Here is a 14,385-nt window from a genome sequence, read left to right as displayed (position 1 = left end):
TTTGCTTTCTAGTTATCTCGTTGTCTAATGTGATATAGTTTTGTCTGTTAATATGTAGCTGACGGGGACATTACAGCTGGTGTCAGGCTATTTGGATGGCTTTGGAATGACAGTGTACAATAGAGATGTTGGACTGATTGGCCCTGTTTACGACAACTACAACTAAAGTGACTGTTAGGGCTAAGTGCATTCCTCAGGTATTAACCTCAGACAACCCCCCCCACCCCCCCGGAGAAAAGATGAATGAGTTCACCGCCCCGTAGACTTCACAGTACCTACAATGTGAAGTGGAACTCTCTTTACATTCTTAGAATCCGTTAAAGTGACTAACTGAGTAACTTGAATGGAATCCAATGAAGGAACTCTGGGGGATGGGGGGGGGGGGGGGGGGGGATCTGAGATCTACTCACTGAGAGATCATGTGATAAGTAACATCTGTAGCGGCCATTATCACCTGAACATATTCTAACGTATCCTCCCCTCTTTTTCTCTCTCTTTTTCTCTCTCTCTCTCTGTCTCTCTACCTCTCTATCTCTCTCTCTCTCTCTCACTGTCTCTCTCTCTCTCTCTGTCTCTCTACCTCTCTCTCTCTCTACCTCTCTCTCTCTCTCTCTCTACCTCTCTTTCTCACTGTCTCTCTCTCTCTACCTCTCTCTCTCTCTGCCTCTCTCTCTCTCTCTCTCTCTCTCTCTCTCTCTCTCTCTGCCTCTCTCTCTCTCTCTCTCTCTCTCTCTCTCTCTCTCTCTCTCTCTCTCTCCTTAGATGAGGAGCAGCAGCGGGAGGTGCAGCGTCTGCGTGGCTCCGGGGAGGAGTGGCTTCGGCGCCGGGAGGTTCTGGAGCTGGCCCTGGGGTCGGCACAGACCCGTAACCTGGCCCTGGAGGAGGAGCTTATGAGGAAGAGGGCGTACGTAGAGAAGGTTGAGCGGCTGCAGAGTGCCCTGGGCCAGCTACAGGCAGCCTGTGAGAAGAGAGAAGCCCTGGAACTGAGGCTGAGGACCAGGCTGGAGCAAGAGCTGAAGAGCCTCCGATCAGCACAGGTGAGCAGGAGAGGAGAGGAGACACGACGTGGAGCACGCACACATGCACACACACACGCACACACACACACATATGTATTTTCACTTAAAGTGCTGCCTCATGATCCACACTGACACGTTATATTTGACGAACCCCAAGGCTGTCGTGTAAACACAGTCTTACAAAACAAGACCACCGCTGTACGTTTTGAAACATTATTTTCTAACCAACCCCTTTTTCGTTCGATGGTGTCAGTGCCACAGCACGGCTAGCGGTCCTGGCTCCCTGCCCTCTGCTGCGAGCTCCATGGTGTCTGTACAGCAGCAGCTGGCTGAGAGAGAAGAGAGGATCTTGGCTCTGGAGGCTGACATCACACACTGGGAACAGAAGTACCTGGAGGAGAGCACCATGAGGCAGTTCGCTATGGACGCAGCCGCGACCGCCGCAGCTCAGAGAGACAGCAGCATCATCAAACACTCACCCAACAACAGCTTCAACGACCACCTGCCCACCAGCCACAGACATCAGGAGATGGAGAACAGGTACATATGTCATACTTAGCCCTTTCTCCTGTTCAGTCTTCTCACAAAACGCATCGGTAGTTACATCTATGTACATCTCTGTATGTGTCTCTAGAATCCGAGCGCTGCACTCCCAGCTCCTGGAGAAGGACGCAGTGATCAGGGTGTTACAGCAACGGTCTGGACCAGAGCAGCAGGCCCTCCGCCCTGCCAGGTCCGTCCCCTCCATCAGCACCGCTGCCAACGCCTCAACATCCACCTCCTTCAATGGCCCAGTGGAGCGACCCATCTGGGGAAAAGGTGAGCGCTATAGCCCAGGCCATACATTCATGTCAAGAAGACTATCCTACATCCCAAATGGTACCCTACATAGTGCACTACTTTTGACCAGAGCCCTATGGAACCCTATTCCCTATATAGTACACTACTTTAGACTAGAGCCCTATGGAACCCTATTCCCTATATAGTGCACTACTTTTGATCAGAGCCCTATGGAACCCTATTCCCTATATAGTACACTACTTTTGACCAGAGCCCTATGGAACCCTATTCCCTATATAGTGCACTACTTTAGATCAGAGCCCTATGGAACCCTATTCCCTATATAGTACACTACTTTTGACCAGAGCCCTATGGAACCCTATTCCCTATATAGTACACTACTTTTGACCAGAGCCCTATGGAACCCTATTCCCTATATAGTGCACTACTTTTGACCAGAGCCCTATGGAACCTTATTCCCTATATAGTGCACTACTTTTTTCAAGGGTCCATAAGGTTCTGGTCAAAAGTAGTGTACTATGTAGGGGGCATTCGGGACGCAGATGGAAAAGGTAGGAGAAGACAGAGATGATCAGGAAGTTCACGTGGGAGCCTAGAGTTCAGTGCAGATATAGCTACTTCCTGAAGAATCTGGAGAATTATGACATGGCTCTGTCTTCTTCTTTTTAGTCTTCTGGGGGGGGGTCACAGTTCATAACACCTGGAGGAATGTCAGTTCTAAAAACAGCCTATTAACTCTGAGACAACTGGCGGACTGCTTAGTGTCGCCAGGCAGAATGTGGCACTTCTTAAAAAAAACCTAGAGTTTGGGGAGAGGACCCAGTGAGGGGACATTCATCAAATAGATGACTACATATTTTAGTAACAGAATGCATGTACAGTATGGCATCTCTGGGACAGACGCTCTGCAATAGACGTGGCAGAGAAGCTCACACAACAGATGTTAATTAACCAGCTTCATCTTGTTGTCTGTGATCTTGTAATTAACCAGCTTCCTCTTGCTGTCTGTGGTCTGGTAATTAACCAGCTTCCTCTTGTTGTCTGTGATCTGGTAATTAACCAGCTCACTCTTGTTGTCTGTGATCTGGTAATTAACCAGCTTCCTCTTGTTGTCTGTGATCTGGTAATTAACCAGCTTCCTCTTGTTGTCTGTGATCTGGTAATTAACCAGCTTCCTCTTGTTGTCTGTGATCTGGTAATTAACCAGCTCACTCTTGTTGTCTGTGATCTGGTAATTAACCAGCTTCCTCTTGTTGTCTGTGATCTGGTAATTAACCAGCTCACTCTTGTTGTCTGTGATCTGGTAATTAACCAGCTCACTCTTGTTGTCTGTGATCTGGTAATTAACCAGCTTCCTCTTGTTGTCTGTGATCTGGTAATTAACCAGCTCACTCTTGTTGTCTGTGATCTGGTAATTAACCAGCTTACTCTTGTTGTCTGTGATCTGGTAATTAACCAGCTTCCTCTTGTTGTCTGTGATCTGGTAATTAACCAGCTTCCTCTTGTTGTCTGTGATCTGGTAATTAACCAGCTTCCTCTTGTTGTCTGTGATCTGGTAATTAACCAGCTTACTCTTGTTGTCTGTGATCTGGTAATTAACCAGCTTCCTCTTGTTGTCTGTGATCTGGTAATTAACCAGCTTCCGCTTGTTGTCTGTGATCTGGTAATTAACCAGCTTCCTCTTGTTGTCTGTGATCTGGTAATTAACCAGCTTCCTCTTGTTGTCTGTGATCTGGTAATTAACCAGCTTCCTCCTGTTGTCTGTGATCTGGTAATTAACCAGCTTCCTCTTGTTGTCTGTGATCTGGTAATTAACCAGCTTCCTCTTGTTGTCTGTGATCTGGTAATTAACCAGCTTCCTCTTGTTGTTTGTGTTTTGTAGGAAAGAGCCTCTCTGATGACCAGACGGCTGCTGCAGTGTCTCCTCTGTCCCGGCCCCCCCACCAACACCCTCGCGCCCCCCTGACCCTGCCTCTCTCCTACTCCGAGCCCCAGAGAAGGGACCGCAGCAGCCAGTGTGATAGTGATGTCCCAGCCCAGAAGGCTGACCTCACAGTGGATCTACCCAGCAGTTCAGACACTGCAACAGCCGTGGTAGAAATCCTTATTTAACAAACATTGAACTGTGGATGGACAGTGATGATACGGTCGATGACCGAGAGACCTTCCTGTCCTGTATATCCCATCCAGCGAGAAGAAGGCAGCCTGCCTGTCCGTCTGTTTCTGGTCAGACTGGCCTCCAGATGAACAGAAGGACACTTCCTTTGAAGACAGACGGACAGTTTGGAGACGGACATGGACATGTGCTTCCTACCTACCAAACAACCTACCCACCTACCTACCTTCCATCTTACCTACCTTCATACTGTACCTTCTGACCCACCCACCCACCCACCCACCTACCCACCCACCCACCCACCTACCTACCTACCTACCTACCTACCTACCCACCCACCCACCCACCCACCCACCTACCCACCTACCCACCTACCCACCTACCCACCTACCTACCTACCTACCTACCTACCTACCTACCTACCTACCTACCTGAGAAAAGAATCCAGAAGCAGCAGGAAGTGTGTAGCAGACAGAGAGGAGAGCTCTGCTCCACCTGACTCTTTCTCTCTCTACACTTAGAAAAGTGAAGAAGAACTGTATTGGTCGTGTTCTCTAGTTAGTGGACCTGCCAGGTGCCACTACCCCAGTCTCCATCTGAAGCCTCCAAGGTACTCAGACAAGGCTTCTGCATTGCTGCACAACCTGAGATATCAATCAAACTGCATTTTGTATTATATTTGTATGTAGTTGTTTTTTTTATTTTGATGTATTTATATTCTTGTTTAAGTGCTGCTCGTAGTGTGACGTGACGTGTTTGTTTGAATAGTTGTGTGTTGTTTGGCCTTTAAGAAAGCTGTCTGTCTGTCTGTCATTCTCCACCCCTTGCTGGTCTATACACTTCTATTCATACTGCATATCTGTTTCCGTCACGGACAGACAGTGTGTCAGCTACTTTGAGCTCAGCATGCCAAGTCAAATGAAAAAAACGACATCACTATCCCACGGTTACTTTTAGCTTGTTCTATGATTACACATATCCTTCCTATTATGTTGTAACACTAATATACGTGCTTGGTGAAGACAGTTGTAGTAGTAAGCCCTTCTCCTCCTCCTCCTCCTCCTTCTCCTCCTCCTCCTCCTCCTCCTCCTCCTCCTCCTCCTTCGATGTCCTTGGATTAGTGGTCCATTTCACAGTGTGCTTGAGTACCGTAAATACCAATGAACCCAACTACTGCATTCCCAAGCCTAAATTAAACTATGCAGTTACATATTACAGCCTGTATGTTGAGGTCCTGCGCCCTCCCAGCTTTAACACTGGAATGGGAATGGGCCTGGTTTAGACTGGAGGGTGGAGTAACGGTGGATGGCATGTCTATCTGTCTGCTCTTCCCCTTTGAGAAACAGAGGATGAGAAGAGGAGAGGCTGGCGTTCACAGCACTGGGCCTGATGTCTGAGATGCCCAGGCTGTGTCCTAAATAGTACCCTATTCCCCATGTAGTGCCCTGGTTAAAATGAGTGCACTATAGTTGGTGATTTTCTTCTTGAGCGGCTGGTTGGGGGGCCGCAACATAATAAAAAATAATTTGTAGACTGCAAATTGACCGCAAGAAGACGACCCCCCCCCCCATTTTTTCCTTCTTCATTTCATTGAAACATGATCATTTTAAACCTTGCTTACATTAGTATAGATCAGATATATATTTATATTATGCGGGGGAATCATTTGGAACAGATTTACCAAATTAAAATCACTTGGAGCTGATTTGCTGGTGTTTTTTACTGTCTTTAATGTTCAACAATAAATCATAATTGGAGAACCCTGATAGTATAGGGAATAAGATGCCCTTTGGAACACACCCGGGTTATTGTTTTAGGTCCCAGACAGTCGATACCCAGAATGCCACTGTCCCACCACCCTCTGCTGACAAGCCGGGCTAATCGACTGACATTCCTTTCTGATGGAATGCTCCCACTCTCCCACTCTGGTCCGAGAATTAGGCTATCTAGAGTCTGACCTTTCACCCCTGTTAACATGGTATACATTCTGAGGATTCTAGTCTCTCTTTCAGTCTATTTATTTCTGCCAAGCCTCCACGGTAGCTGGTCCCTACCAGGAGCATCTGAGCATCTTCTAAATCGTTGAGTAGTTATATAGAGAAACATATCTGTGGAGACAGAGCTAGCCGGTCATATCTGCCTTGCATCTGCTGTTCTATTTGTTGATCGTGCTAAACAACCCCAGGGTTATTTTGAAGTATGCTGTTTTTCCCCTTCCTTGCTTGAGGATCTCACATTTCTGAGGTCTGAATGTCTTTTACATGTTTGTATGTGTCCCTAATTTAAACTTCAGCCTGCATCTATTGGGATGGTGACACGTGTTGATAGCAGTTAGCTCACTCTCTGTGTGTGTCAGAGCAGGAGCCTGAATTATTTGTTGTTGACTGGAATGTGAGAAGAGTATTGTATTCAAACTCTACAGTCCTTCACTATCTTCAAATTATACTTATTTTCTTCTTTCTCTCACAGTGCATTTGCTGGTCAAATGCTCTGTGTCAGAACCATTTGGTGGTCATGTGCTCTGTGTCAGAACTATTTGCTGGTAACATGCTCTGTGTCAGAACCATTTGCTGGTCATATGCTCTGTGTCAGAACCATTTGCTGGTAACATGCTCTGTGTCAGAACCATTTGCTGGTCACATGCTCTGTGTCAGAACCATTTGCTGGTCACATGCTCTGTGTCAGAACCATTTGCTGGTCATATGCTCTGTGTCAGAACCATTTGCTGGTCACATGCTCTGTGTCAGAACCATTTGCTGGTCACATGCTCTGTGTCAGAACCATTTGCTGGTCACATGCTCTGTGTCAGAACCATTTGCTGGTCATATGCTCTGTGTCAGAACCATTTTCACTATTAATTGTTTTTGTTTACATAAAGTTGTTGTTTTTGGAACTGAGAAAAGAAGTTAATATATTTTGTATATTATTTCATTTTTAGTATTTTATTGATGTGAAAAATGATGCCAAAGATTTGTTCTAACATGAGCCTATATAAACCAACCGGCATGGTTTAGCATAAACACCTCGATGGTTGAACCCTTATGTTGATGTTGCTGTGGAGGACTTTTCTATGCCATTTAACATTTCATTAATGGAATAAAAACCAGTAATATATATATATCTTTTTAAAACTTAGTTTTTTGTTTCTCTCGTCTATGCTAGAATGTTTTAAAAATGAACTTCTGCACCACTGCACTTGCAAATACACATGATGAATATGCAACATAACTTTCCCATCTTTCCCAAGATGGAGTCTTCCAAGGTCATACACACATATATATTACGCATCCTGTGTCAACTTAACACAAAGCAAAGCTGGCATGTATTACAAGTACAAGCAAGTACAAACCCATCTAATCATAGAGTCCATAGACAGACATTAATAGCGTCTCCCTTTCAGCATTGAAGGATGGTTTATTCAGAGGAGAAAAACAACTGGGCCACCTGCTCGACTGTTGGCGACAAACCTGCATCACAATATATCATTGGCGCATTATAAACACACGTACACACGCACACACACAGTCTTGTATAGCTAACCTTGTGGGGACACACACACAGTTCCAGTGTAGCCCGGGGGGGGGGGGGGCGGGGGAGGGTTGCAGAGGATTTCCTCTAGTGCACATGGTGAAACATGGTTCCATCAATACTAAAGACTGGTCTTTATCAATAGACAAGGCTGGTCTTTATCAATAAACAAGGCTGGTCTTTATCAATAGACAAGACTGGTCTTTATCAATAAACAAGGCTGGTTTTCACCAATAGACAAGGCTGGTCTTTATCAATAAACAAGGCTGGTCTTTATCAATAGACAAGGCTGGTTTTCACCAATAGACAAGGCTGGTTTTCACCAATAAACAAGACTGGTCTTTATCAATAGACAAGGCTGGTCTTTATCAATAGACAAGGCTGGTTTTCACCAATAAACAAGGCTGGTTTTCACCAATAGACAAGGCTGGTCTTTATCAATAAACAAGGCTGGTCTTTATCAATAGACAAGACTGGTCTTTATCAATAAACAAGGCTGGTTTTCACCAATAGACAAGGCTGGTCTTTATCAATAAACAAGGCTGGTCTTTATCAATAGACAAGGCTGGTTTTCACCAATAGACAAGGCTGGTCTTTATCAATAGACAAGGTTGGTTTTCACCAATAGACAAGGCTGGTTTTCACCAATAGACAAGACTGGTCTTTATCAACAAACAAGACTGGTCTTTATCAACAAACAAGACTGGTCTTTATCAACAAACAAGACTGGTCTTTATCAACAAACAAGACTGGTCTTTATCAATAGACAAGGCTGGTTTTCACCAATAGACAAGGCTGGTTTTCACCAATAAACAAGACTGGTCTTTATCAATAGACAAGGCTGGTCTATATCAATAGACAAGGCTGGTTTTCACCAATAAACAAGGCTGGTTTTCACCAATAGACAAGGCTGGTCTTTATCAACAAACAAGACTGGTCTTTATCAATAGACAAGGCTGGTCTTTATCAATAGACAAGGCTGGTTTTCACCAATAGACAAGGCTGGTTTTCACCAATAAACAAGGCTGGTCTTTATCAATAAACAAGACTGGTCTTTATCAATAGACAAGGCTGGTCTTTATCAATAGACAAGGCTGGTTTTCACCAATAGACAAGGCTGGTTTTCACCAATAAACAAGGCTGGTCTTTATCAATAGACAAGGCTGGTTTTCACCAATAGACAAGGCTGGTTTTTATCAATAAACAAGACTGTTCTTTATCAATAGAAAAGGCTGGTTTTCACCAATAAAAAAGGCTGGTCTTTATCAATAGACAAGGCTGGTCTTTATCAATAGAAAAGGCTGGTTTTCACCAATAGACAAGACTGGTCTTTATCAATAGACAAGGCTGGTTTTTATCAATAGACAAGACTGGTTTTTATCAATAGACAAGACTGGTCTTTATCAATAAACAAGGCTGGTCTTTATCAATAGACAAGACTGGTCTTTATCAATAAACAAGGCTGGTCTTTATCAATAGACAAGGCTGGTTTTCACCAATAGACAAGGCTGGTCTTTATCAATAGACAAGGCTGGTTTTCACCAATAGACAAGGCTGGTTTTCACCAATAGACAAGACTGGTCTTTATCAACAAACAAGACTGGTCTTTATCAACAAACAAGACTGGTCTTTATCAACAAACAAGACTGGTCTTTATCAACAAACAAGACTGGTCTTTATCAATAGACAAGGCTGGTTTTCACCAATAGACAAGGCTGGTTTTCACCAATAAACAAGACTGGTCTTTATCAATAGACAAGGCTGGTCTATATCAATAGACAAGGCTGGTTTTCACCAATAAACAAGGCTGGTTTTCACCAATAGACAAGGCTGGTCTTTATCAACAAACAAGACTGGTCTTTATCAATAGACAAGGCTGGTCTTTATCAATAGACAAGGCAGGTTTTCACCAATAGACAAGGCTGGTTTTCACCAATAGACAAGGCTGGTCTTTATCAACAAACAAGACTGGTCTTTATCAATAGACAAGGCTGGTTTTCACCAATAGACAAGGCTGGTTTTTATCAATAAACAAGACTGGTCTTTATCAATAGACAAGGCTGGTCTTTATCAATAGACAAGTCTGGTTTTCACCAATAAACAAGGCTGGTTTTCACCAATAGACAAGGCTGGTCTTTATCAATAGACAAGACTGGTCTTTATCAATAGACAAGGCTGGTTTTCACCAATAGACAAGGCTGGTCTTTATCAATAGACAAGGCTGGTTTTCACCAATAAACAAGGCTGGTTTTCACCAATAAACAAGGCTGGTTTTCACCAATAAACAAGGCTGGTTTTCACCAATAAACAAGGCTGGTCTTTATCAATAGACAAGGCTGGTCTTTATCAATAGACAAGGCTGGTTTTCACCAATAGACAAGGCTGGTTTTCACCAATAGACAAGGCTGGTCTTTATCAATAGACAAGGCTGGTTTTCACCAATAAACAAGGCTGGTTTTCACCAATAAACAAGGCTGGTCTTTATCAATAGACAAGGCTGGTTTTCACCAATAGACAAGGCTGGTTTTTATCAATAGACAAGGCTGGTTTTCACCAATAAACAAGGCTGGTTTTCACCAATAAACAAGTCTGGTTTTCACCAATAAACAAGGCTGGTTTTCACCAATAGACAAGGCTGGTTTTCACCAATAGACAAGGCTGGTCTTTATCAATAGACAAGGCTGGTTTTCACCAATAAACAAGGCTGGTTTTCACCAATAAAAAAGTCTGGTTTTCACCAATAAACAAGGCTGGTTTTCACCAATAGACAAGTCTGGTTTTCACCAATAGACAAGGCTGGTCTTTATCAATAAACAAGACTGGTCTTTATCAATAGACAAGGCTGGTTTTCACCAATAGACAAGGCTGGTTTTCACCAATAAACAAGGCTGGTTTTCACCAATAGACAAGGCTGGTTTTCACCAATAGACAAGTCTGGTTTCATCAATAAATAAGACTGGTCTTTATCAATAAACAAGGCTGGTCTTTATCAATAAACAAGACTGGTCTTTATCAATAGACAAGACTGGTCTTTATCAATAGACAAGGCTGGTCTTTATCAATAAACAAGACTGGTCTTCATCAACAAACAAGGCTGGTTTTCATCAATAGACAATGTTGCTCTGTATCAATAGACAAGGCTGGTCTTTATCAATAGACAAGGCTGGTTTTCACCAATAGACAAGGCTGGTTTACACCAATAGACAAGGTATGGTTTTCATCAATAGACAAGGCTGGTTTTCACCAATAAACAAGGCTGGTTTTCACCAATAGACAAGGCTGGTCTTTATCAATAGACAAGGCTGGTTTTCACCAATAGACAAGGCTGGTTTTCACCAATAAACAAGACTGGTCTTTATCAATATTCAACACTGGTCTTTATCAATAGACAAGGCTGGTTTTCACCAATAGACAAGGCTGGTTTTCACCAATAAACAAGGCTGGCTTTCACCAATAGACAAGGCTGGCTTTCATCAATAGAAAAGGCTGGTTTTCACCAATAAACAAGACTGGTCTTTATCAATAGACAAGGCTGATTTGATCAATAAACAAGGCTGGTTTTCACCAATAGACAAGGCTGGTCTTTATCGATAGACAAGGCTGGTCTTTATTAATAAACACATTTATTGCTAACTTGTTGCAATGTCTCAAAGAAGTGTCTCAAAGACCTCATTGCTAATCTACAATATACACCCGACAGTATACAGTATACACCTGACAGTATACACCTTGACAGTATACACCTGACAGTATACACCTTGACAGTATACACCTTGACAGTATACACCTGACAGTATACACCTGACAGTATACACCTTGACAGTATACACCTTGACAGTATACACCTGACAGTATACACCTTGACAGTATACACCTTGACAGTATACACCTGACAGTATACACCTGATAGTATACTCCTTGACAGTATACTCCTGACAGTATACACCTTGACAGTATACACCTGACAGTATACACCTTGACAGTATACACCTGACAGTATACACCTGACAGTATACACCTTGACTGTATACACCTTGACAGTATACACCTTGACAGTATACACCTGACAGTATACACCTGACAGTATACACCTTGATAGTATACACCTTGACAGTATACACCTTGACAGTATACACCTTGACAGTATACACCTGACAGTATACACCTGACAGTATACACCTGACAGTATACACCTGACAGTATACACCTGACAGTATACACCTTGACAGTATACACCTTGACAGTATACACCTTGACAGTATACACCTTGACAGTATACACCTGACAGTATACACCTTGACAGTATACACCTGACAGTATACACCTGACAGTATACACCTGACAGTATACACCTTGACAGTATACACCTTGACAGTATACACCTTGACAGTATACACCTTGACAGTATACACCTGACAGTATACACCTGACAGTATACACCTGACAGTATACACCTTGACAGTATACACCTTGACAGTATACACCTGACAGTAAACACCTTGACAGTATACACCTGACAGTATACACCTGACAGTATACACCTTGACAGTATACACCTTGACAGTATACACCTTGACAGTATACACCTGACAGTATACACCTGACAGTATACAGTATACACCTGACAGTATACACCTGACAGTATACACCTGACAGTATACAGTATACACCTGACAGTATACACCTTGACAGTATACACCTTGACAGTATACACCTTGACAGTATACACCTTGACAGTATACACCTGACAGTATACACCTGACAGTATACACCTTGACAGTATACACCTGACAGTATACACCTGACAGTATACACCTTGACAGTATACACCTTGACAGTATACACCTTGACAGTATACACCTTGACAGTATACACCTGACAGTATACACCTTGACAGTATACACCTGACAGTATACACCTTGACAGTATACACCTTGACAGTATACACCTTGACAGTATACACCTTGACAGTATACACCTGACAGTATACACCTGACAGTATACACCTGACAGTATACACCTGACAGTATACTCCTGACAGTATACACCTTGACAGTATACACCTGACAGTATACACCTTGACAGTATACAACTTGACAGTATACACCTTGACAGTATACACCTTGACAGTAAACACCTGACAGTATACACCTTGACAGTATACACCTGACAGTATACACCTTGACAGTATACACCTGACAGTATACACCTGACAGTATACACCTTGACAGTATACACCTTGACAGTATACACCTTGACAGTATACACCTGACAGTATACACCTGACAGTATACACCTGACAGTATACACCTGACAGTATACACCTTGACAGTATACACCTTGACAGTATACACCTTGACAGTATACACCTGACAGTATACACCTTGACAGTATACAACTTGACAGTATACACCTTGACAGTATACACCTTGACAGTATACACCTGACAGTATACACCTTGACAGTATACACCTGACAGTATACACCTTGACAGTATACACCTGACAGTATACACCTGACAGTATACACCTTGACAGTATACACCTGACAGTATACACCTTGACAGTATACACCTGACAGTATACACCTGACAGTATACACCTTGACAGTATACACCTTGACAGTATACACCTTGACAGTATACACCTGACAGTATACAGTATACACCTGACAGTATACACCTGACAGTATACACCTGACAGTATACACCTGACAGTATACAGTATACACCTTGACAGTATACACCTTGACAGTATACACCTGACAGTATACACCTTGACAGTATACACCTGACAGTATACACCTGACAGTATACACCTTGACAGTATACACCTTGACAGTATACACCTTGACAGTATACACCTGACAGTATACACCTTGACAGTATACACCTGACAGTATACACCTGACAGTATACTCCTGACAGTATACACCTTGACAGTATACACCTGACAGTATACACCTGACAGTATACACCTTGACAGTATACACCTGACAGTATACACCTGACAGTATACACCTTGACAGTATACACCTTGACAGTATACACCTTGACAGTATACACCTGACAGTATACACCTGACAGTATACTCCTGACAGTATACACCTTGACAGTATACACCTGACAGTATACACCTGACAGTATACACCTTGACAGTATACAACTTGACAGTATACACCTTGACAGTATACACCTTGACAGTATACACCTGACAGTATACACCTTGACAGTATACACTTGACAGTATACACCTTGACAGTATACACCTGACAGTATAGACCTGACAGTATACACCTTGACAGTATACACCTTGACAGTATACACCTGACAGTATACACCTGACAGTATACACCTGACAGTATACACCTTGACAGTATACACCTGACAGTATACACCTGACAGTATACTCCTGACAGTATACACCTTGACAGTATACACCTTGACAGTATACACCTTGACAGTATACACCTGACAGTATACACCTTGACAGTATACACCTTGACAGTATACACCTTGACAGTATACACCTTGACAGTATACACCTGACAGTATACACCTTGACAGTATACACCTGACAGTATACACCTTGACAGTATACACCTGACAGTATACACCTGACAGTATACACCTGACAGTATACACCTTGACAGTATACACCTTGACAGTATACACCTTGACAGTATACACCTTGACAGTATACACCTGACAGTATACACCTGACAGTATACACCTTGACAGTATACACCTGACAGTATACACCTTGACAGTATACACCTGACAGTATACACCTGACAGTATACACCTGACAGTATACACCTTGACAGTATACACCTGACAGTATACACCTTGACAGTATACACCTGACAGTATACACCTTGACAGTATACACCTGACAGTATACACCTGACAGTATACACCTG

At 43.0% G+C, this 14,385-nt stretch overlaps 1 protein-coding gene across 1 annotated transcript in view; it reads left to right on the top strand.

Annotated features, from left to right (window-relative positions):
- Positions 1-4,203, top strand: part of LOC129869466 (angiomotin-like 2a) — a 12,504-nt gene extending 8,301 nt beyond the window's left edge. Inside the window, exons 5-8 of the mRNA XM_055943916.1 lie at positions 763-1,037; positions 1,273-1,559; positions 1,654-1,838; positions 3,703-4,203. Coding sequence (XP_055799891.1) covers positions 763-1,037; positions 1,273-1,559; positions 1,654-1,838; positions 3,703-3,932 — 977 coding nt within the window. The 3' untranslated portion in view covers positions 3,933-4,203. The remainder of the gene's footprint in view (positions 1-762; positions 1,038-1,272; positions 1,560-1,653; positions 1,839-3,702) is intronic.
- Positions 4,204-14,385: the final 10,182 nt, after the last annotated feature.

This window comes from Salvelinus fontinalis, chromosome 14 (assembly GCF_029448725.1).
Source record: "Salvelinus fontinalis isolate EN_2023a chromosome 14, ASM2944872v1, whole genome shotgun sequence".
Lineage (NCBI taxonomy): Eukaryota > Metazoa > Chordata > Actinopteri > Salmoniformes > Salmonidae > Salvelinus > Salvelinus fontinalis.
The sequence above is the reverse complement of the archived record's forward strand: the minus strand, read 5'-3'. Positions and strand labels throughout refer to the sequence as shown.